Below are 23,157 nucleotides of genomic sequence, written 5' to 3'. Positions count from 1 at the left end.
TTAACTTCCAGATGAGGCACTGGATGTCACTTCCTAAACCTAGAGACCCCTGATCTCTAAGTCTTCTTACTGTTGAATGCAGCAGGGCCACCCAATGGAGAAAGGGATGGGTTCTTGGGTTCTCAGTGGTTGGTGAGTCATTAAAGAATGAAAAGTGGTTTCCCTTCTATCCCAGAAGGCCAATCAGTTTTAGCTGCTGAAGGCTGGACCCTTTTAATGTGCCCAAGACTGTCATGGTTTGGGTGGGGGTGGTTGTGCCCTCCAGAGTTGTAATGAAGGGGGAAGACTGGTCTCCTCTATTGTGGAATCTTTGGGTGTTCAATGCGGGTACTCTACTGGATCTGGAGCCCTCAGAGACGGATGGGGGCTGCCTGTCCCCATGCCTGGGGAAGCTGGGCAGATACCTAACAGACACTCAGGACCTTGAGAAAGTACAGTCAAGTCCCTAGGATGGACCAGCTGGATCAGAGGCAATGCTAACTGAGCAAAGCCTATATTTTGCCAATTTTTTGGACCACATGATCCCTGGGTTACTATATAGCCAAGGAAGGGGAAGTTACTCACTTGAGGTCCTGTGGCAAAAATGCTATTTCTGCCAAACACAACTGGTTCAACTGCTCCTTAAACAAATGGACTTTTTTCACTAAATATTTTTTCATATTTATAGTTCAATCTTCCATGTGCATAGGAAATAATATTGCATATAAATAGTTTATTCACAACTCTTTTAAGTACTAAACTATGAGAAAGAAGAATTTGCACCTTCCACCTAGCTGTACTGGGTAGTTTTCTTGGATCACAGTTTTATGGTAGAGTTTTGTTTTCCCTATGGACAGTGACAGTTGAGGCCCCAAACACAGTCTAAGGGGTGAGGGGAGCAAGAAGCTACTGCCAGATGGACTGCAGGGCTGGGGATCCCCACCAGAATTTGAATACAGAAAGAGTCCAAGCAATAGTCTAGTTTAAGCTCTCACTTAAGGGTAAAGAAAAAGAAAAGTTCAGAAGAGTCTGATAGACAGTGTGCTGGGCTCGTGTTCCCACCAGCCTAGAGAAGGCCTTACCCTACAGAGAGGACACATAACACTTTTGCCCATGCACTTCCCTTGTTTTCCATGTGGGGAGTACAGAGGCATGTTGTGCCATAGGCTGCCTGTTCGAGGCAGAACCATGACCTTCAGACTCATTGCTCTGTGAGTGCCTTTGATTGCATCCTGAGGTGTGGGCTGGTGGCTTCCCCTCAGCCTCTTGCTAGCATAGACTAGGGGCTTCTCCACTGCTCATGGGCTGGGTTCTGGATCTCTGCTGCCATTCTCTGTTCTCAGTGCACATATAAACAATGAGCAGTTTGAGAATTTAACATCTTAATTTGGTAAGTTTGGGTTTTAAAGAGGTGTTATTAAGACTGGACTGGATGGTTAAAGTCAAATAGTACCCTTTAAAAAATGCCAGTCAGATAAAATATGAATGATAGAAATCAATATATGATACTGTGGTCCCATATCAGCAGGGGTATACGTTCCAAGACCCCCAGTGGATAGTGCTGGATTCTAATGTAGACTGTTTTCCTATACATGCATACCTATGATGAAGCTTAATTTATAAATTGGGCAGGATAAGAGACTGATAACAATACATTGTAATGAAAGTTATTTAAACATAAATTCATGATTTCTGGAATTTTCCATTTAATATTTTCAGAGCACGTTTGATCACAAGTAACTAAAACCTGGGAAAGTGAAACTGCCAATAAGGTGGGGAGCTGCTGCATATGGCAAAAAATAACAGGAAAGACATCCAAAAGAAGAATCAGCTTTTGTTAAGGTCTGAAAGGAGAAAGTCAGCATGGTAGACTCTACATATGCACCCTTAAACAGTACTCTGAGCTTCAAATGAAGCAGTGTGTTAGGCAACTGCAGCAATTATCTTTGGTACTGGCAATCACTGGGGCTGAACTCCATACAGGTCTAAGCTGCTGCTGCATTTAATTGAGAATAATGAAACTTGTTCCTTTCTTAACCCCTAGTAACTTACCCCTTCTCTATGCAGAGTGAAACTTATTTAAAATATATTATCTCAATTAGTCACATGGAAGCTTCATTAAAATAGCCAGCTTCCACAGCAGGTGGTTCAGATTACTGTCCGTTCCTATGAATTGTTTCATGTTTGTGGCTCCATCAGTGGTGTGGTGGTGAGACAGAGCAGGGATGTGGGTGCCAATCGCTGGGGTGTTTTTGATGGCTGGGCAGCAGCTGAGATAATATTTTCTCCACAGTCACAATGTGAGTGTCAAAACAGTGCCTGTCTTAAAACCAAGCATACTGTTGGTGAGGCTCCCCAGGTCCTGTGTCCAAGCCTTGACTGCAAACCTGCCCAACACAAAAAAGGTCCCACACATCATCATTCCTTCCTCTGTGTAGGCACATCCTGCACCTCTTATAGCAGATGGATGAGGATTGCTCTTGGATTATTCTGATAGGCAATGGCACACACCAAGAATATCCAGAAGCTTGGAGCTGGTCAAAATGTCCAACACATTAAATGACTTGTTGGATGTTTCCAATTTTCCCTGAGGATCTACACTCTACCCTTCTGCATGCTGCTCTGCACCCAGAAGGTGAGCTCTTTGCCATCTGTCCTACCCATGAGGAACACTGGTCAGAGCTTGCATGGTGGAGGAAGAGTATGGTTGGAGTCTATTTCTCCAACCCAAAATTATCTCTCTCCCCAAAGCCACAGCTCTCTTCATACAGCTACTCTCACCCTTTGACTCTTTGATCTTCACAATGGTAGCAACGGCCCCTCCAGGGCTATTGCCTGGTATGGCACTATCCTTCACTGGTATCCTCAAACTCTGCCCATTCCTCAGCAAACAGTCCCTTTATAGAATCCTTTTATCTCATTAGGTTTTGTGTGTCATCTTTTCTTTCCTACTAAGGTCCTGATTAATCCATCCACCAATGTATAACCTATAGATACTTCTTTTCTGGGTTCTTCTGAAACACTCAAAGGTGCCTGGCAATTTTCCTTGGGTCTTGGCTAAGAGCTGAGACAGGTGCCACTCCCTAATAGTGCACTGTTGGTTGCAGTCCTCAGCAGAACCCTCTCTCCTCTAGCTAGCTCTGCCTTCCTGTTCTTCAGGAATGTCATACCTGGGTGCATGTCCAAGGGCCAGGCATTTGGAAGTGGAGGTTCCACTCCCCAGCAGACAGGAAGAGCTGGCTGAAGTCCAATCAGAATGAGAAGGCTATGCTTCCCATCTTCAGTAGGAGAAGTGATTCCCAAGGGCTGAGGACTCACTCTATGTCCACTGCTGGCAGGCAAGGCCCTCACCATGAGGTGTGTGGCTTGGGAATAAGGGCTCAGAGTCTTCTATATTATGTCTGAGAAGCCCTGAATGTGATTTTGCAATAATTGTAATGCAAGTGATCATGAGTGGATAGGTATATAGCTTTGTCTCAGGAAGAACCTTTTTCTGTTGCAGACATTGGGTTTGAACTAATTACTTTTTCCAGAGAGACTCCAAAGAACAGACATTTGTATTGTTCTCTGAACATCTTCCTAATTCAAATGTTAAGGTGGGAAGAACATGTTCAGGAGAAGGAGACTGAACTTAGGCTTTGTTTCTTCAACCTAGAGGCCAGAAAAGCTGAGAGGGCAAGGGACTGACCACTACATGAAGCATGTGCCATTGAGTACTCAGAAAGCTTCACCAGGCCAGCTGTGTTCTCACCTTTGCAGATGGGGAGCTGAGGCCCAGAGAAGTTACACAACTTGCCCAATGTTCATGGGAATGGATAGGAGTTTCCTATTTTTATTTTAAGCTCAGGATCTTTCTTATTTTGTTCATTACCCATGGAGGAGTTGGATGGGTAAAAGAGAGAAGCAAGGCAGAGAAACATGGAGTTCTCTTGGGGGAGGTTCTGGGAATTAGGAGCAAAGGAAACTTCTCAGAAAATATCAGCAAAGCACAACCTGCTCATTGACCCTGCATTCTGCCAGCCCCAGGCAGGATCACATTTGGTCTTTACAGAAGGTTTGGTACCAGCATTGAGAGTCCTGATGAACAACTGCTGGGAGCCTCAGAACATGCATCTTCCTCTTGCTCACTGAGTCAGTTAGGCCAGTTCACTCAATCATTGAACCTAAGGAAAGTGAGCCTGCTGGCAGAAGCAACTCACCTGCCTGCTCCAAAGCTACCATTGTTGCCTGCTCGATCAAGTCCCGCTCAATGAAGCTCCTGAAGTCCTCACTATACACACTCAGATCTGGCAACTGGAATGTGTAGATTGGCATCTCCAGGGGGAACTGCTCATTGTTGCATTCATTTGCCACGTGGGACCGGGCCAAAGAGACAATGGCTGAGCTGGCGTGAGAAATCCCCCGGGAAAGTCTCTTCTCTGCAGGGAAGAAGAAAAGATAGTCACAGGGACTGGGTTAGTTTTAAGTGTGGCTCTGTGTGCATGCAAACACATGGGAACACAAAAGTGCATATGCATGCCCACATGACACAAACACATGTGTATGTATATACTACACACATGTATACACAGGCACACAGATACACATGAGCACATGTGTACACGTGAACACAACACATTACACAAACCAGGTGTATATGCTACACACTAAGCACACACCTGAACATATGCACACACATGTACACATGACATATGAACATTTAAATGTGAGCACACATATGGATAGATAGAGGTAGCTGTACACACTGCACACACATGTAATACATGTACACATACACTACACACACATATACCCTACACAAGAATGTGGCATATTCATTTGCACACATACATGTATATACATATTCTGTACTACGCTCATGCCTATATACACAAGTACACATATATGCTAAACACACTACACACATGGATACATATATCCAAGCACATATGTTCATACACACACACTATAATATACCCATAGATATATGTGTATTCAATACACAATATGCACAGTGTACACACACATGCAGACATAGGACACACCACACATACACATACACATACACATACATGCACATGCACACACTAGTAGAGCCGCACACCTGTATCCTTCCCACACCAGCCCTTCTCCTATAAGCCTTTCCTACCTTGTAGGCCTTCCTGCTGCTGGACTAAAATTTCTACCACCTGGTGTGTGTCCCTTCCTCATGCCTAGCACAGAAGCACTCAGAGGTGAGCTGCAACTCCACTACACAAGTGCACATCAAAATTGTCACAGAGCACCAGGCTTGCTTTTGGGTCTTGAGTTACATTTAACTCAATCCATCAGAGCCATCCTCTCCTAGCACTGAATGGCACAAGGGTGGCCCCTCTTGATTTTTTTGCATTCACATATTTAAAGCAATAAGCAACCTACTCAAGCTTTCTCAGATTTTAAAGATAGGTTATTTTACCAAAGTTACTCTGATAAACACCTCCCACAATAATATCCTTGGGATATAAATATGAATCTTTACATGTGTTTCTTTTCCATTTGGAAATTCTTTTGTTAACAGCATTCTCAGATATGATGGTCTACTCTGGTCTTATTCTATTCTAGTCATTCTAACCAATGAATGACTAATGCAGTGTAGAATTTCTCTAAAGCACAATGCATTACTTTGTTAGGAAGTCGATCACCTAGAAAAGTATGCATCTTTGTTCTCTTGATGCATACTTGTTTTTTAAAGTCCTGTGTTTAATGACTAACATTTAACTTAAACAGGAATTTTTAAACATGTGATGTGGGGAATAATTTTTCTTTGTTCCAGCCAGTGTTTGTAACCATGGGTAATTTTTTTAACAACACTTCTTATTTTCTTCAGGAAAAGAGGATAACCAGTGTTTGAATATGAGCATTTTATAAACCCTGTGGCAAATTCCTAAACATATTAACTTGAGACATGGGACACCCATCTCACGTCGGATGAGCCTGCTCACTGGTAAGGATACTCCCTGGAGGTGCACTGCTAGCTGACATACCATGGCCACACAGAAAATCCCGGTCTGTGCCTTACTCCAGAGTAGAAGCTTCCTACAGGCTCATTATTATTAGAATTTGGTTAGAACAGACTAATAGGCAGAGACTTTTGATCTTGTGGCAGGTTAGTTTTAAACCCAAAGTTAATTCTCAGAAGCCACATGTATGTGCCCACTTACATGAATGGAAAGTTGAAGACAAAGAATATATTTTAGAATGGATGGTTTTGATTTACCTGCAATTTTATTCTGAGACAACAGGATTAAGTTGTTTTGAATTTTGAGGAAAAGAGAAAAAAAAAAAAGAAGTAAAATCACAGGCCTTCAAAAAGAAGAGAAATGGAACACTTGGACTTGGCTTGTTTGTCACTGGGAGATGACCATCTCTTCCTCACTGGGTCCAGATCCTCAAGAACAGGAGCCAAGGAGACCCAAGTAGTTCTGCCTCTTACATACCATGCTGAGCTCACACATTTTTTCATAGACTTTTTTTTTTTTGAGTCTGTGGGAAAGAAGGAACCGCCCCATCTTTGGGGTATAATGAGGATGGACATCAGGTGTTAGAGAAATGAGGGACCATGCACACTCAAAATCTGTTGGATAGGTGCCCACAAGGCTGCTAAAAACAGTGGAAATTTGTTAACCAGGGGCAACCAGCATTCCTTCTGCACTTAACAATCAGTACCAATTTATCAATTTATAAGAAGCAATTAGGACCTTAGTGGTAAAAAGTGATACGATTAAGCAAATCTAAACATGAAATATTTGGAATGAGTCTCAAGGAAAAAGGATTTTTGAAATAAAAAAAAGATTATATTGAAGATCACATAATTACAAATATATGTTCCTAATTCTAACACCTCTCTGTCGCTACCATCACCTCCATGACTGCACATGGGTAACCATACATACTTACATACTGACTTTTATTTGCAGTGCTAGGAATGGAACCCAGGACCTTCTGCATGCTAGTGCACTGAGTCACACTCTCAGCTCTGATTCTTTAAACATGAACTTAGTGATTCTTCTTTTAGAGGTATAAATGAATGAAACATTTTATAGGAATTATCATGTTCACAGTTGTGCCCCAGGAAACAGAAAGATAAAAAAATAAAATCATAGTGGGAGAATGTATAGAATTTCCAACCTACTGATAAAGGCAACTCCAACATTGATGTTTTAGGCCAGGAGACGTATATTGACTATTTCTTGTTTTTTTGTGTGTATCTGATGCTCAGGCATCTGGTGCCTAGCTGACTGGGGAGAAGCTGCCCTCCTAAGGCCAGCCATGTCTTAGAGAATGACTCTACCAGGAGTGAGTCTTTCGTATGCAAACCAAGTAATCCAGAATTTGAACCATGTCCTCTATCTGGCTCTGGAGGCCCAGGAGGCAATATTCCTTTGCCTTAATCACCCTTGGGTCCAGGTACCACACAACTAGAGACAGGTCTTGTGCCTCAGAGCCAAATGAAATGACTGCAACTAGCCAGGCCACGATCTGCTTGGCCCCTTGCTTGCCTTTCCATAGAACACATAATAAGGGATCTCGCCCATGTTTTTCCCTGGTTCCCTCTGCTTCCTGATCCACCATTTGGTGTGTGCCACTGCTTGGCATGTTTTCCCAGGGAACTGTGAGGAAAACTTTCTTCCTTCATTAGCATCCTTTTTATGTCTGTGTGTCTTACTATACTTGATTAAAATAAATCCTGGGTACATTTTAAAACAGGTGGACAAAACTTTCATTGAAGGGACAGATATAAATATTTTAGACCCTGTAGGCCACACAGTTGTTGTATTGAATACTCTGTAGAATTAAAACAGCCATAAACAATAAATATGTGAATGGGCATGGGGGTATTCTAATAAAAATCTATTTAAAAATTTATTTAAAAGCAGTGACCAGATTTGACTTTGGGACCATCACTTGCTGACCTATGATTTATACTGTGGAATGCTTTATTTTCTATTTTAGCATACTGTGATTTCTAAAAAAAACTCAACTAGGAGAGACATAAACTTAATTCAGAAACTATACACTTTGTTTTAATAAAAATAGACATATCTGTCTATAAGGCTTAATTCATAGGATTATACTATGATAGAGTCCTATTTTTTTCTTAAACAATATCTGATAAAATTTCAACAGAACAGGTGCCAATGACACTTATTAGGCTATGATTCTGCCAATCTCCCTATAAGCAGAAAGGCAGGTCCTTCTAGCATTCTCACCAGGAGGATAAGATAATAGCAAGGATGTTTGCTGCCAGATAACCCATGTATGAGCAGGAACTACCATACTGGCACCTGCTTGGACTGCTGTTGCATGAAAGGGGCCAGGAGGTTAACTCTGTGGTGCTGAAGGCTAGACAGTCTGGAGGCCCTAGGGGAGAATGGAACAAAACACCTGTAAAAGTGGTCCCTCCTGAGCCAGATTTAATGGCAGAAAGGAAACAGACCTTGAGAACAATTTAACAAGAAGGAAATGACAGTGCACAGGCTTCAACGTCCTTCCCCTTAACCCTCCCCAGGGATGCACAGGAGCAGAGGTGCAGAAATGGGGAGGGTCCACGGGTAGGGGCTAGGGAGGGCACTCTGGTTGTGCCTTTTGTCTCTCCCAGGAGTGGCCTGGCAGGTCACTGCCTCCCCTATTATCACTGCAGTGTGGGTGAACAACTGCTCTGGTCAATGCCTGCTGAAGGATACAGCCAGGGCGAGGCACCAAAAACAGTCAGCACAGCCTCCCCTCCTTTTCCTAACACACCCTGGCAGGCTGGCAGTTACCACAGAGTGGGCAGTCCCTGGAAACAAGCCATTTCTTGAATAGTGATGCTGGGAGGTTTCCTGAGGAGAAAAGCCAACCGTGGGGAAGGCAGCGAGTGGGAAAAGTTTAGAGTTCGAGTTAAAATAATCAAGGCTCAGCAATCCCAACCGTGGGTATATATCCAAAGGAAAGTAAGTGTGTATGTGAAGACAGTGCATTCCCACAAGTGCTGCAGCACTATTCGCAACAGTGAAGAAATGGAAGAACCTAAGTGTCCATCAGTGGGTGAATGGATAGAGAAAAGTCTGGTGCATATATGCAATGGAATGCCACGCAGCCACAAAAGAATGAAATTCTGTCATTTGTGACAACATGGATGAACTAGAGAATATTAAGTGAAATAAGTCAGACACAGAAAGCAAATTCCACAATACCTCACTCACATGTAGAAGTAAAAACAACTGATCTTAAAGAAGTAGTAAAATAGTGGTTACCATAGGCTGGGGCTTAGGGACAGAAGGAAAGATAAACTGAGTTTGGTGATTGGATACAAGATTACAGCAAGATTGGGGTAATAAATTCCAGGGTTCCACAGCAAACAAGGGTTACTGTAGTTAATAATAAGGTACATTTCAAAACAGCTAGAAGAGAGGGTTTTGAATGTTTTCAGCACAAAGAAATGATAAATGTTTGAGATGATGGAGTAATTACCCTGATTTGATCATAATAGAATGTATATTGTATTGAGATGTCCCTGCATACATATATACAAATATTATATATCAATTCAAAATAAAAGAAAAAAAATTGAGGCTCTTTAACTTAAGTGCTCTTCCTTCACAATCTCTTTTGGAGGAGGACCAGTCAGAGTCCAAGTTCCCATGCCTTTGCCTGAAGTGTGCTGTGGGCTGAGATGGTTGATAACCACAGACACTAGGAGCTCACAAGAAAACGTAGGAAACATGAGGAGTGCAAGCATGGTTAAAATCCTCAAATGGACCAGATTTAAAGATGAACCTCATAGATATGTTCAATGAGATAAAGACAATATTAGAGTATGAAATGCTACAAATGACAAAGAACTAATTTGAAATGAAAAATGCAAATGTCGACTCACAGTGGATGCATGTAAAGAATGAATTAGGAGGTCAGGACATCAGGTCAAGCAAAGCTTTTAGCAGACATGAAATCGAGTTGTGAGAAGACAATGGAAAAAGGGTTGCAGAGAGTTCAAGAAAAGCAATTTGAACTGTGTATTTTTATTCCACTAAACAAAAACGTAAGTCTATCAAGTAAATGTATTCAGGCACTTAAGGCCTTAGGAGATTCACCATGCCAAAACACTTGGAGAAGTAGTCTTTGAGAAAATATTCTTTCAGCAAAAGAGAAATGAAAACAGTCATGTGTCTCTTGAGGACAGGGATATGTTTTGAGGAATGCATCATAGGGCAAATTTTACAGAGTGTGCTTACAGAGACACAGATGATATAGACCAGTCTCTTGATATGGTCACCTGCAATTAAGAAACATGGTCAACACTAGAAGTGTGAGGCTGTTGCCAGTATAACCCGGCACACTGTTTTACACTAAGCTATATTTTTATAAGTAGAAGTATACTCTAAAATAATGACAAAAAGGGTAGTATAGCAAAAACCCATAACACACATAAATCATTAACAGTCATCTCTTATCCTTTATGCATTTTTTTTCTTTTGTGGTGCTGGAGATTGAACCGGGATTTTGCCCATGCTAGGCAAGTGGTCTACCACTGAGCCACATGCTTAGCCCAGTCATGTTACTCTTCCTTATCAAGTAAGGAAGAGTAACATGACTTGATAAGGAAGAGTAACATGACTCTTCAATATCAAATATCTTATTTGATATTACTTGTACAGATATCAGTTATTTATCAATTATCAATGCTTGATAATTGATAATGCATATTAAAATTTCTAAATCAATTATGGCTTTTTAAGATAACAGGGTGAGCAGACAAAAGGATGATCCAAGATATTGGTTCAAATATTGTAGCATAGCTTGGATAATGAGGCTGAACTAACAGAATTGAAGACAAAATTTACAGTGATTTTGGAGGGTCTTCTTAATATGAAAGGACAAAACTGAACAGATTGGGTAAATATTAAAGAAGAATTCAAAATAATTTCCGATGATATGATTTTTGTATATCTAGAAAACTCAATTCATCCTCTAAAATTCACTGTTAATATTAAGAGAAATTATGTAGGTAACTGAATAACAGATAAGTACATAATCAGTTGCTTTTTCTATGCCTGGTCTTAACAGGAACTGAGTACATGAAGGCATAATAATGTTCTGGAATGGGAGAAAAATATCATAAAGGCCAATTATTCTTAAACCATTTTGTCCAATTGTCTCAGGTGTAGAACACCTATTCAAAACTTAAATATATATGATATATAATTACACAAAAGAACAAAATTATAATACGTTAATTATACTATAATAATATTAATTATTATAATAATGAAGGTAAGCTCTAGACTATGACTTGTAAGCTATTTTAATGCACCTGTGTCATTTTGTTGAAATGTTGAGTTCAAAGCTTGGGACTTAAGGGTTAAAATAAAATAAATTTCAATTCAATATCAATTGGACTTGCAAATTCAAGGTTTATATGGCAGAACATGCATGCAAATAGTGAAAATTTTTGAAAAATCATAGCAATAAGTAGGTTTGTTTTAGCAGAAAGTGATACTATGTGAAACCATGAGTCAGGGGTAATAGGCTGGGCAGACACACAGAGGAATAGGACAGGGTCCCAGTACAGATTCTGGTATATTTGGGAATTTAATATATGGATTAGTTGGCATTTCAACTCAGTGGGTAAAGGATGTTTTGTTCAATAAAGATGCCTGAATAATTCAGTCTCATTCCAGAAGAAACCAGAACAAAATTCTCTGATATTATTTATAGAAATTTCAAATTGATGGAAATTTCAAAAAGAAGGAAATTTGAAAACAAACATTGGACAATGTTTTGGTGACTTTATATTCCAGGAGACTTTCTAAAGCAAGAAAGGAGTTCTCTATCCATGAATATATAATAATGTAAACACTCCAAATGCCAAAGAGTTCTGTAAACAAAGTAATAAGGAAAGTAATAATGTGGGATATGCATATAGATACATATGTATTGTAGACCTCATCAAAGAGAAAAACACAAGTTGATAAGGAAATGCAAACCAAAGGAAAAATGTACCAGATATGCAAAAGGTGTGTTGCAGAATGGAAAACCCAACTGACCAAAAAGCAAATGATGAGATCAAACTTAAAATAAGATACTACTCTTCACCCTTGAGAATAGAAACACAAGGTAAAGCCATAGCAATAACTTCCAGTGCTGGCCAGGATGAGAGAAATACTCATGTTTACACACAGTGAGCAGCAATGTGTTTAGAAAGAAATCCTAAAGATATTAAGCTAAAAACATGTGTTGGCACAGCAAGCCCATGCTGGGATGCTAACCTACAGAGAGAAAAGCACCAGCATGTAAGATTTACAAGTATAAAGCGATTTATGTAAGCATTGCTTGTAGTGGCAAAAACAACAACAACAACAACAACGACAACAACACAACCAAGAAAAAACCTGGATGACCATATATACAGGTCTAAAAATATGTAGCTATTAAGAGAATATGTTCATGATCTATTCCTTGATGAAATAAGCACTTTGCAATGTATGATATGCATTTCACTTGAATGTGTTTGCATTTTGAACAAGTCCAACAGGAGGAGAAGCACAAGAAAACAGACCAGATGATCAGTGGTTATTACTCTGAGATTTGGGAATTGGGAGAAGAAAAAGTTTCCTTTTATTTCACCATATTGCTTCCTTTGTTGCAATAAGCATATCTTACTCTTGTAATGAAGAAAAATACTAATAGAGAAGTTGGAGCACAGGAAACAATGAACATGACATTGAATAGAGTTGAAGACCAAGCTGCTTGTTAAATAAATGAAGGAGCTAGAGATGTTTGATCTGGAAAAACCAGGGCTCTAGGAATACTAGTCTTTAATCCCTTAACAGACTGTTGGGTTTCAAAGGAAAGGTACTGGATTCATGCTCGTGCATTTTGGAGGCAGAGGTAACAGCCAGGGATATAGGCTGTGAAGACATTTCAGCCTACTGTGAGGAAGGATGCACTGAAGGCCCAATTTATCTGTAGTAGGGGGCTGACAATCTGACTATTCTTTGAACCACACCAATCTACCTGCAAACCATGGTGCACCATCCCAGGCAGCTGTGCCTAGGCTCAGCTCCTCAGCCAGTACCTTGGGCAATGTCGTCCTGCCTTTGTAGGCAGGGTCGCTCCACCTTGTGCCCAGGCTGGGGCAGCTCTCGCTCAGGTTGCTTGGGGCACCGCCCTTCGTTGAACACATGTGGCAGGTTGGCTGTGTGCACCTGTCGGAGTTGCTCATAGTCGCTTAAAGCAGCTGTCAGGTCCCAGTTTTTGCCTATGGATTAGAAATGACAAGAATTATTATTAAGAATATTAATGCATGAATAATATGATATCACTGTAGAAAAGAACCATAGCAAGAAGGGGTGCCCATTAGTGCATTAACTAGTGACTTTCTCACCAGTAGTTCTCATTTTTCCAGAGGTAATTGTCTCTGCAGTCTCTGAAAGTAGAATTTTCCACCCTTAAATGAAGATCTGAAATATGTGAATTTCTAGTCTCATACTCTCTTCCTCACACAGACAAACAGACACACGTGCACGTGCGTGCGCACGCACAAACACACACACACACACACACACACATTATGTGTCCAATTATTCCTACCCTATCCGCCTTTGAAAATCAAGTTGTAGCGCTTATTCTGTAAGGGGGATGACAAGGAAGAAAATCAAAGTGGCACAGCACTGATTTGAGACACTTATAGTAGAATCTGGAGGACTTGTGAAACCACCTTTTAGGCATATACCTCCTCAGGTATGTGTTGACCTTGAGGACTGGGCTGAACCAGGACTCTAGAAGGAAATTCACTAGCCTTTGTAACAGTCTGTGAACTCCTCACCACCCTGCCAGAGGCTGAGATCCTTCTCTATTCTTCTCTTACAAACTCTTGCCACACCAATCATGATTCCTGACAAAGAAGTGAGGTAATGAATGTCCCTCTTGCACTCTAAGTTATAAAAGGAGCTCCCATCTTCTAAAATCTTGTAGCACATTTTGAAGGCTGCTTGAATTTGGTGTCTCACAGATTGCAATTCTAATAAACCCCCAATAAATGTAATTTTTCTTTGTTCTTGACTACATTGATTTTATCTTGGTTGAAAGGAGCAAAGCATAAAGTAAAAAAGAAAAGAAAAAGGAATAGAAAGAATCCCAAAGCTTCTTTAGGCTTTTGCTCCTAGTCTTATTATTTTTTTAACCTTTACATGGGAAAAGCAGCAGTTTGGGAGATATTCTCTTGTTGAGAGCCTTAGTCAGGCACTGTGTGGGGTCAGATGACCACTTAGTGCACATGCTCACAGCTCACAGTCCCCAACCAGGTGCTGCAGCTGACACTTCACAGTGTCGATAAAAACAGTAAAAGGTAGAAAGCAGAATCATCTGCATTTGCCTCGTCTGTAATACATTGGAGTACAAAGATAATGCTTATAGTTGACATGGCAAGTATGTATGTAAGCATGTTTAACAGTACAAAGACCAACAGTAAAACAGAGAAAAGATATTCTACTGATTAAGAAGGGATGCAGGAGTGAGGAGGGTAGAGGAAGAAGACAAACTTGTTTCACTGAAGAATATCATAGGGAATGAACTAATATTGTCTAAAGAGAGGGAAACAGGATATTATGTAGACTTTTAGAAAGTAACCATTAGATAATAAACACAACTTTTCTAAGTACCAGAAAAAGTACTTTTTCATAAAAAGCTAAGATTTCTCCATTCTTTGGATTGGGCAGAAGGGAGAGAGGGGAGGGAAGCAGGCAGGGGAGTGGGAAAGATGGCGGAAGGAGATTGTCATCATTACCCTAGGTACACGTATGATCGCACGAATGGTACTACTCTACATCATGTTCAACCAGAGAAATGAATAGTTGGCTCCGTTCATGTACAATGAATTGAGATGTGTTCTGCTGTCATGTACAACTAATTAGAACAGATATAAATAAATAATAAAAAGAAAATACAAAAGACATTTGAAATATTTTTATTGATACATTATAATTATAAATAATAGCTGGATTTTTTTATCTATTTGTACATGCACACAATATAACAATGTAAGTTGGTTGATTTCATTTCCTAGTATCTTCCCTTTCCTTTTCTTTCTCCTCTCCTCTGGTCCCTTTCTACTCTATCATTCTCGCTTTCATTTTCATGAGCTCTTTCCCCCACCACCTTTTTTGGAATATTTACATATAGAAATAGAGAATATAACACAACTAGGACAAATCATGTCTGTCACAGCAATAAATTGAAGTAGGCTTAACACAAAGAAAAAGATGTTCACATGATCTCAGGAAGGAAAGACTAGCTTTTGCTGAATATAAGAGGCACACCTGGAGGAAAGTGACTTAGAAAGGTGACAACCAAAAAGTGATGCTCAGTTTATCAGGTCTACCAGAGAGAGACAAAAACACCACCACAGAGGTCATACTCTTATATCAAATTATTGAGGATTCAGATCCTAAAGCATTAATGAAGATGCTTTATGAGGCAACTTTATGAAGCTTAAGGTTCAATTTACAATGAAGATATGTTAATCATGTCTTTTATTTTCTGTACTTTATGATGCTTTGACATCTTGGAGTCTTACTGATAGTGAGAACTGCCCCTCCAGGGTTAGTTAATTCCTAAAGACAGAAAGGGACTCCTCTGCAGGCCCAGGACCTTTTATAGGCAACCAATCAAACCAAAGTCCATGATCCCTATTGGTCTCACTTATTGGGCTGTTCCACTCTTGTTCACTGTTTGCTAGCTTCAATCACCCTAGGGCCAGGTACCAACAAACCTGGATAGCCCTACCCTTGGAGTCTGCTGAAATTATTAGACTAGCTGATCATAAGCCGGCTTACCCTTGCCTTGCCACTCCTCCCACAGAAACCATAAAAAAGGCCTTTGTCTATACTTTTCCCTTAGTCCCTCTGCCTCCTGCAGACCCTGGTGCATCCCTGTGTGGTCCTACATGGTATGCTGTGCCTCCTGCTTCTAGGGAAAATTTCCTTTATTATAGGCACTTCAGTGTCTGCATACCTGATTAAAACAAATTTCATGCATATCTGCAAACAGAAGACATGTGAGGCATGGATATCAACTTACTATATTAAGAAGTAGAAATTATCAGGAGACTCTGAGACAAACAAACTAACAAACCTGTTACAGACAGAATGTCATAAATAGCAGGATAGTTTTTTTTTTTTTTTTTTTTTTTTTTTTTTTCCAGTGCTGGGGATAAAAACTTGCACACACTAGGCAAGTGCTCTACCCATTGAGTCACACCCCCAAGGTGCAGGATAGATTCCATGCAGTAACAATCAACCTCCAAAACCTGGAGGCAAAACAACATCTTTTGTTGTGCTACCCATTTATTATAGGCTGGCCATGTTCTATGCCACCTTCTCACTCCAGGATTCAGGGTGATAGGGTGACCATTCTTCACAATGGCCTGTCTATTTGGAAGAGAGACAAAAAAATCAGGGAACATATCCTACCAATAGTAATGCTCTGGTCCAGAAGTGACATTTCACTTCTGCTGAGAGTTCATGACTAGAACTATCACAGGGTCTTATCTAACCCTGAGGGCCAGGAAGGATGTCCTCCCATGTGCCCACAAGGGGCAGTCAGAGTGCAGGATGGTCTATGAACAGCACTGATGATGAATACATTGGATACAGCATTAATACCCTTGAATAAAAAAGTCATAATATGTCAACATAATGGAAGAGAACATTTCATTCACAGTGGCAAAGATAAAACATTGAGGAATAAACTTCAATGTATAAAACACATATGTGGAACACTTAAAATACTTGTGAAAGGCACAAAAGTAGAACTGCATGTGCTGTGTCCTTAGTTTTTAAGCCTCAATTTCATAATAACTTAAGATATTTATATATTTAATATGATTCCAGTATAAATAGTATTTTTTCTTTCATAGAATCAGACATGCTGATTTTAATGTTCATTTGGAAAAGTAAGAGAGAATAACCAGGTAATGTTCGAGAAGAACAAAGAGGGGAGATGGATGCTCCCGGACACTGAAGCCCACTCTGCTGCCTCAGTACCTGGTCTATGGCTCAGAATCAGACACAAGGGAGCTAATGAAGAGCCCCAGAGACTCAAATACATGCAGAATGTCAAAAGATAAATGCCAATAGGGGCAAATATTTGTAACTCATATCACATACAAGAGGCTTATTTCTGAAATAGGTCAGTTCCCAGAAAAATCTATGGCGGAAATTCACAGGCAGGAAGCTGTGGGAGGTGAAGTTGGCAGTGGCTGCTGACCCACAGGGATATGCTGAGCTCGTAGGCAGCACAGAGCAGGGAAGGCTCTTTACCCGTGTCCTCACAGGGACAATGGGCCCAGCCTCTATACCAGATTTGCAGCAGTCACTGAGAGGGGGATGCTCCCAGGGAGAATCTTGGGCCAGTGACTTCTTTGTCTGGGGACAAGGCTGATGAGGGACTCAGCCATGAGCCTTTTCCCACTCAGGCTGGGAGTCCTGGGTTCCCCAATGAGGGATCTGAGCTCTAGAGAAAACATCACAATCTCTACTTTTGTGTGTTTTGTCAGAAACTTGAAAAAAAAAAAAAAGATTAACAACCCAAAGATACACAAAGGAAATGAACAGATAATTCATGGAAAAATAATTTCAAATGGCTCTTAAACACAGAAAACATGCTTATAATTTCATCCATTAAAAGAAATGCAAATTACTAATACATGGAGAAACCATTTTGTAGATATCTGAATGGCAAGAAAGCAAAGCTGGTAACCCACCTGGTTACCAGTCAGTGGTAAACAGCCTCGCTCATCCACTTGCTGGTGGCAATGCACAACTATATATATCCCAAGACAGGCACTTTCATAGCATTCATCAAAGATATGAATGCTTTTATCCTGTGACCCAGAAATTCCATTTCTGGGGATTTATCTTATAGAAATACCTGTATACATGTATACATAAAAATGAGGTATGTGCAATGTCATTACAGCATTGTTTATAATGGCAAATAATGGAAACAGGTCAAGTGACTATCTTGAAAGAATATTTGAGTACACTAGAGTATGTGCCACCTGACACAATGCCATGCTAGTGTATGAAAGAATGGGGAAGCTGCATGGAAGTATTGTTAGTATACATTAGGGAGCAAAAATATTTATAATCTTACCTTGGAGTAAAGATGGAAATATGTACATATACATTTTATATATATACACACACACAACACATAAATATATGTATATGTGTTGCATATGTATGTGTGTATATATATATTTGCTAATATCTACATTTGTAAATGTATATACACACATGTATAGATACTTGCATTTGCACATGCAAGTGCTGGAAGAGTAAATAAGAAAGCAACATAGGTGGTGACCCAAGGGCCAGGGAGCAGTGGGCACAAAGGACAAAAAGAGAGCAATATTTTCAATGTCTTCTTTTGAGTTTGAAATAATTTGAATGAATTAGCTATCTAATATCAACAGTAAAAAAGTTTTAAAACTCAAAAATGAGTAAGGTTTAAAATTCTAACTATATTAGGTACAGCAGAATGGGAACCTTTTCATAATATTGAGTTGGTCACATTACAATAATAAAAAAAGAAACAGAACCAAAAACTTCATCCATATATTTTTTTTCAGGCAATGATTCTGGATCCGAAGCTATTAAATACAGGCAGTAACAGAAAGAAGCAGTTGAAATAATTGATTCTCTAAACCAGCTGATATTGATCATATCAGTATTAATTAGCTTATATTTTTATAGAAGTTTGGAAGAGGAAATTAGCCCAAAGTTTGCCCAAACTAATCTTCCAATAGGTCATAAGCCATTGCACGCTTGTGTATTCTGAACTCAAATCATGTTACTGATGTTTTGTTTAAGAATTTTTGATAGAAAACACTTAACAATATTGGTGTCATCTTGTATTCCATGGCCAGATCTAGTGGCTAGTATATGCAGTATATGTTGAAGGACAAGAGATTTGTGTGTTTGCTCTTCAACCCTCTATAAAATAGATTTTGTGCACATCGCTCTACTGAAATAGCTTTTTTCAAGACTTCCACACAGTAAATCAAGGTCACTTCTTGGCTGCCATTCAATATAGCTAACCTCTACTACCTTTTTGATTCACTCTCTTTACTTATTCCAAGACAGAACCTTCTCCTAATCATCCTCTTATGTCAAAAGGCTGATCTAGTCCTTTCTGTTTAATAGTGTTTCCTCCTCCTTCACTTCTAGAGGTTGTCATTCCTCAGTGCTCATATCTGAACCACATTCTACTGGGAAGCATTTGAAAGCATTTTTTTACATCTGATTGAAAGGTATGTAGACTTAGGAGGAGAGCTGACTTGTGCTGTTCTTCCCCAAGGTTACTATCTTGCAAGTTGACATGGTACCTGGAACTGTGGCAACCATCTTGTAAACATGAAATAACATGCATGATCTGTCAGGCCAATAGCCAAGAATAGTCTGAATGAAGACAAACGAAAAACCTGAATAAGAGTCTGGATGGATTCCTGCCAGCAGTTACTTCTCTTTTTATTGTCAGAAAATAAATACATATGTATGCATGTATATATATCTATATGTATGTGTGTATATATCTGTATATCTATATAGATATGCAGATACACATGCACACATATATACACACACACACACACACACAGATGCATCACAATCTACCTGACCAGGAACTGGCTGACTTACAGTAACCCACATGTGGAAATATTACTCATCCATTAAAAAAAATGAGTGTACATATACAACAGATTTGGGGAGATTTCAGGGAAGGACTGCTGAGTGAGAAGGGCAGTTATGCTGAAAAGTATGCTCAGTGCAGTCTCGTTTAGTAAATCAAAGTGAACCCAGTCCTGTCTGACCCATGCTAGGATATACCATGGTCAATTTCACACCATTTAAGTATTTACTGAACCCCACCCCATTCGACCTCTACTTCCAGGCAGCAGACTCTTCCCAGAAACCTGCCCCCTACCTCTGGATACATTTTTAGTGACATCCTCCAGCAAGGGATACTAGGGCAAGATTTGGAAGGTGGAAGAGGACTGGCTGATTTTCCATGAAAGCAGTTGCAAGCACATGCTGGGCAGAGAGCAGACATAAGATTTGATGTAGGTTCCAGCAAATTCCTGTAAAACATCTGCTTTGGGAATCCAAGTTATTGAGATGGTGGTGGTCGTGGAGGTGTCCCTTGGGACTCCCAAGGATTCCTCAATTTCCAGTGAATGGCAGTGAACCTTCTGTTGGTAGCCTTTCCAATTTCCTATATTTGCCCTGGTTGTGAAAACCTTGAGTTCTCCTTTCTTTCTGAAAAACCCAGAGCAGTTTCTGTCTCCTTAAACAAATGCTGATGCATATAGAACATGGTTCTGGAAATGGTTTCAGAAAAACAGAGATGAGATGAGATGAGTTCCCTGATAGTGTAGGAAAACCAATAGCTGTAATGGATGAACGACTCTGATGGAAAGAATGGTATAGGACTTTGGGGTTGGGGGACTTGCCTTTCTGGAAAGGAATAGGAAAAAGGTGAGCTGGCCTTTTATCTGAGTTTCCTCGACCTCCCTTAAGGAAACTCTTAGTTCTTCCAGCTATGGTGGCATTCATTTCAAAAGCTGATTATTTTTGATACTGCAAGTTGCAGAATTATACAAATTGAACTCTAAGTCTTTTGAGATCTCCTTTGAACACAGTAGGACAGTGACCAGGATAGCTGGAAGGGATCCCAGGAAGTTTTGGTTGGTTCTGAGGAACCTGAAGACCATAAATCCTCATCACCCTGGGCCCCCTTCTGCAGAAGAGTTCCTCCTCACTTGTCTGAGGCTAGCCTCTCCTTGTCTGAAGAACTGGTAAGGACCTCGCCTTAAAACCTACCATTTTTTGTTACCAGATTCATAACTAGGAAGGAAGACAGGAAATATCAGATACATTGAAAGACCACCAAGTTTTTTTTCCTAGTAAAAATATGAAAAAAAATGCATAGGAATAGATTTACAAATGTTAAACCAGGAATTTCCTGCATGGCATCAGCAGAAACAAAAGCTGAGCCCTGTGGATATAAAGGTCTGGGTACTGGCGGGGCTGGAATGGGGGGGGGGTGGCAGATGCAGTCGATGAAAATATCATACTCTTGTCACTAGAATCTGCTAGGGGCAGAGTTCAAGGTCATGAGAGTTTGTTTATTTCTTGCTTGGTTATTTATCTATTGGTATACATAAACTCCTTGTCTCCTCTCCCGTCTTTGCTTTGCTTTGTTAATTTACAGCTCTTTAAGTTGCAATTTGTCAGAGATGGGCTATGATCAAGCCAGGTGAGGAATGAACAAAACTCAAGAAGGGTGTGGTGACTTTTGGAACTTTGTAACTTCACTTTTTGGTGAGACATGAGGTCATTGTTCTTGCTTGCTAGTTTAAATATGAGTCCAAGGATATGGATGGATGAGGACATGACAGAAAGGGTGGGTAGTGCCAGAGAGCCGCTTGCCAACTGGACCACTGTCTTTCCTGTGTCCTCCCCTTGCCCCATTCTCCCCTGTGCAATTCAGGAGAAGCCTGGAATGGCACTTCCCAGAATTGACTTCCTGATAAGTTCCAAGTTTCTAAATGAGAAGTGCTTGTGTACTGTTTGGATGGTGGTAAGAGTTGTCACCATACTCTGAGGTCAGCTGGGAGAAGCAACAGCTCCTGGATGAACTTCAGGGAATCCCATTCTCAGTAACTGAGGTGGTGATAGTGGCTTTGCTTGTGAGTCACAGCTGCTTCTAGTAGAGAGCCTACAAATGACCTGTCTTTCAATTTTGGTTCAGTAGGGGGCCGACAGAGTGGCAGCATGGGCCCTCTGGCTTCCCCAGGGTTGAGTATGACTTGTCAGTTAACTGCCTCTATTCCAGGCTTGCCTGACCTTCATTTCTCCAGCCTTCTCAATGGTGCTGCAAGTCCCTGTCTGAATGAAAACCCTTCTCACTTGCAAACCTAAAGTATTTCATGTGTTCCTAACTCTGGCTGTAATCATATGTGAACCCTTATATGTATACAGTTGTCTCTCCCCCAAGTATCCATGGGAAATTGGTTCCAGAACCGCTGCAGATGCAAAAGTTCATGGATGCTCAATTTCTTTATATAAAAGGGGGTAATATTTGCATGCAACCTACATCCATCCTCCTGTATACTTTAAATCATATATAGGTAAATTATAATACCTAATACAATGTAAATTCTATGAAAATAGTTGTTATACTCTATGTTATTGACAAGAAAAAAGTATGTATATGTTCAGATGCAAATTTAAAAAATATTTTCTACCTGTGGTTGATTGAATCCATGGATTCAGAACCCATGGGTATGGAAGGCTGACTGAACATATGTGTCTGTAGATTATTTGAGCTTGAAGAAAAATACAGGAGGATACATACTAGGTTGCTAATATTGGCTCCCAAGAGCTGGTAGTGATATGCGCAAGAAGAAGACAGGATGGGTCAAGCAAAAGAGAAGCCCTTTTTCTAGAAACAAATGCTTTTGTTAAACATTAATGCATAATAACATATGAGGGTGTATATAAAACAGAAAAAAGTAGGAAGGGTTATGGTAGAACTCAGTAGGAATTCTGAAGAGCAAGGATGTTCTGGTTCAGTCTGTGGACAAAAGGTTCCCAGTCATTTAATATGATGTGACTGCCATCCAGCCCTCTAGAAGTAGATCCATTATCTGTTTTATTTCCCATGGAGATAGAAGGACCAAGGAAGTGCAGGGAGATGGAGGGAGAAGACAAAGACTATGCAGAAAGGGAAGATGCAATAGGTGAGATTCAGCTTTTACAGCACATTTCTCTAAATGAACTGACTTCAAACTTAAGTGAAATTCTTAATTCTATAATACAATGTGAACAGTTCAAATATCTATCTATTCAAAACAAGGCTATGGTGTATTAAATAGCAAGTCCTAAAATAACTGAGAGCAGGGTTTTCCATGTAAAAGCCTCTGTGCTGTAACACATGTATTCAGTCAGGGTATCCTGCAAATTCATCTATGAATCAGAGGTCGGGTGGCTGGGAGTGAGGAGGCAGTTTGGTTCTGACCTTGAGCTTGTTTTGTGACATTCGGCAGTTTTCATATTTTGTTTAAGTCCCTGTTTTGGCAACTTAAAGCAGAGATGGTAGACACTCATCTAGAAA

General features: G+C 40.2%; 1 protein-coding gene across 4 annotated transcripts in view; it reads right to left on the bottom strand.

Annotated features, from left to right (window-relative positions):
• Positions 1 to 23,157, bottom strand: part of OTUD7A (OTU deubiquitinase 7A) — a 346,216-nt gene that overhangs the window by 73,866 nt on the left and 249,193 nt on the right. For all 4 annotated transcript variants that reach the window (XM_079121947.1, XM_079121946.1, XM_079121949.1 and 1 more), the window contains 2 exons: positions 13,055 to 13,237; positions 4,179 to 4,397 (listed from right to left, as the gene is read on the bottom strand). In XM_079121947.1, coding sequence (XP_078978073.1) covers positions 4,179 to 4,397; positions 13,055 to 13,237 — 402 coding nt within the window. The remainder of the gene's footprint in view (positions 1 to 4,178; positions 4,398 to 13,054; positions 13,238 to 23,157) is intronic.

The sequence above is a fragment of the Sciurus vulgaris genome, assembly GCF_902686455.1.
Source record: "Sciurus vulgaris genome assembly, chromosome: 2".
Classification (NCBI taxonomy): domain Eukaryota; kingdom Metazoa; phylum Chordata; class Mammalia; order Rodentia; family Sciuridae; genus Sciurus; species Sciurus vulgaris.
The sequence above is the reverse complement of the archived record's forward strand: the minus strand, read 5'-3'. Positions and strand labels throughout refer to the sequence as shown.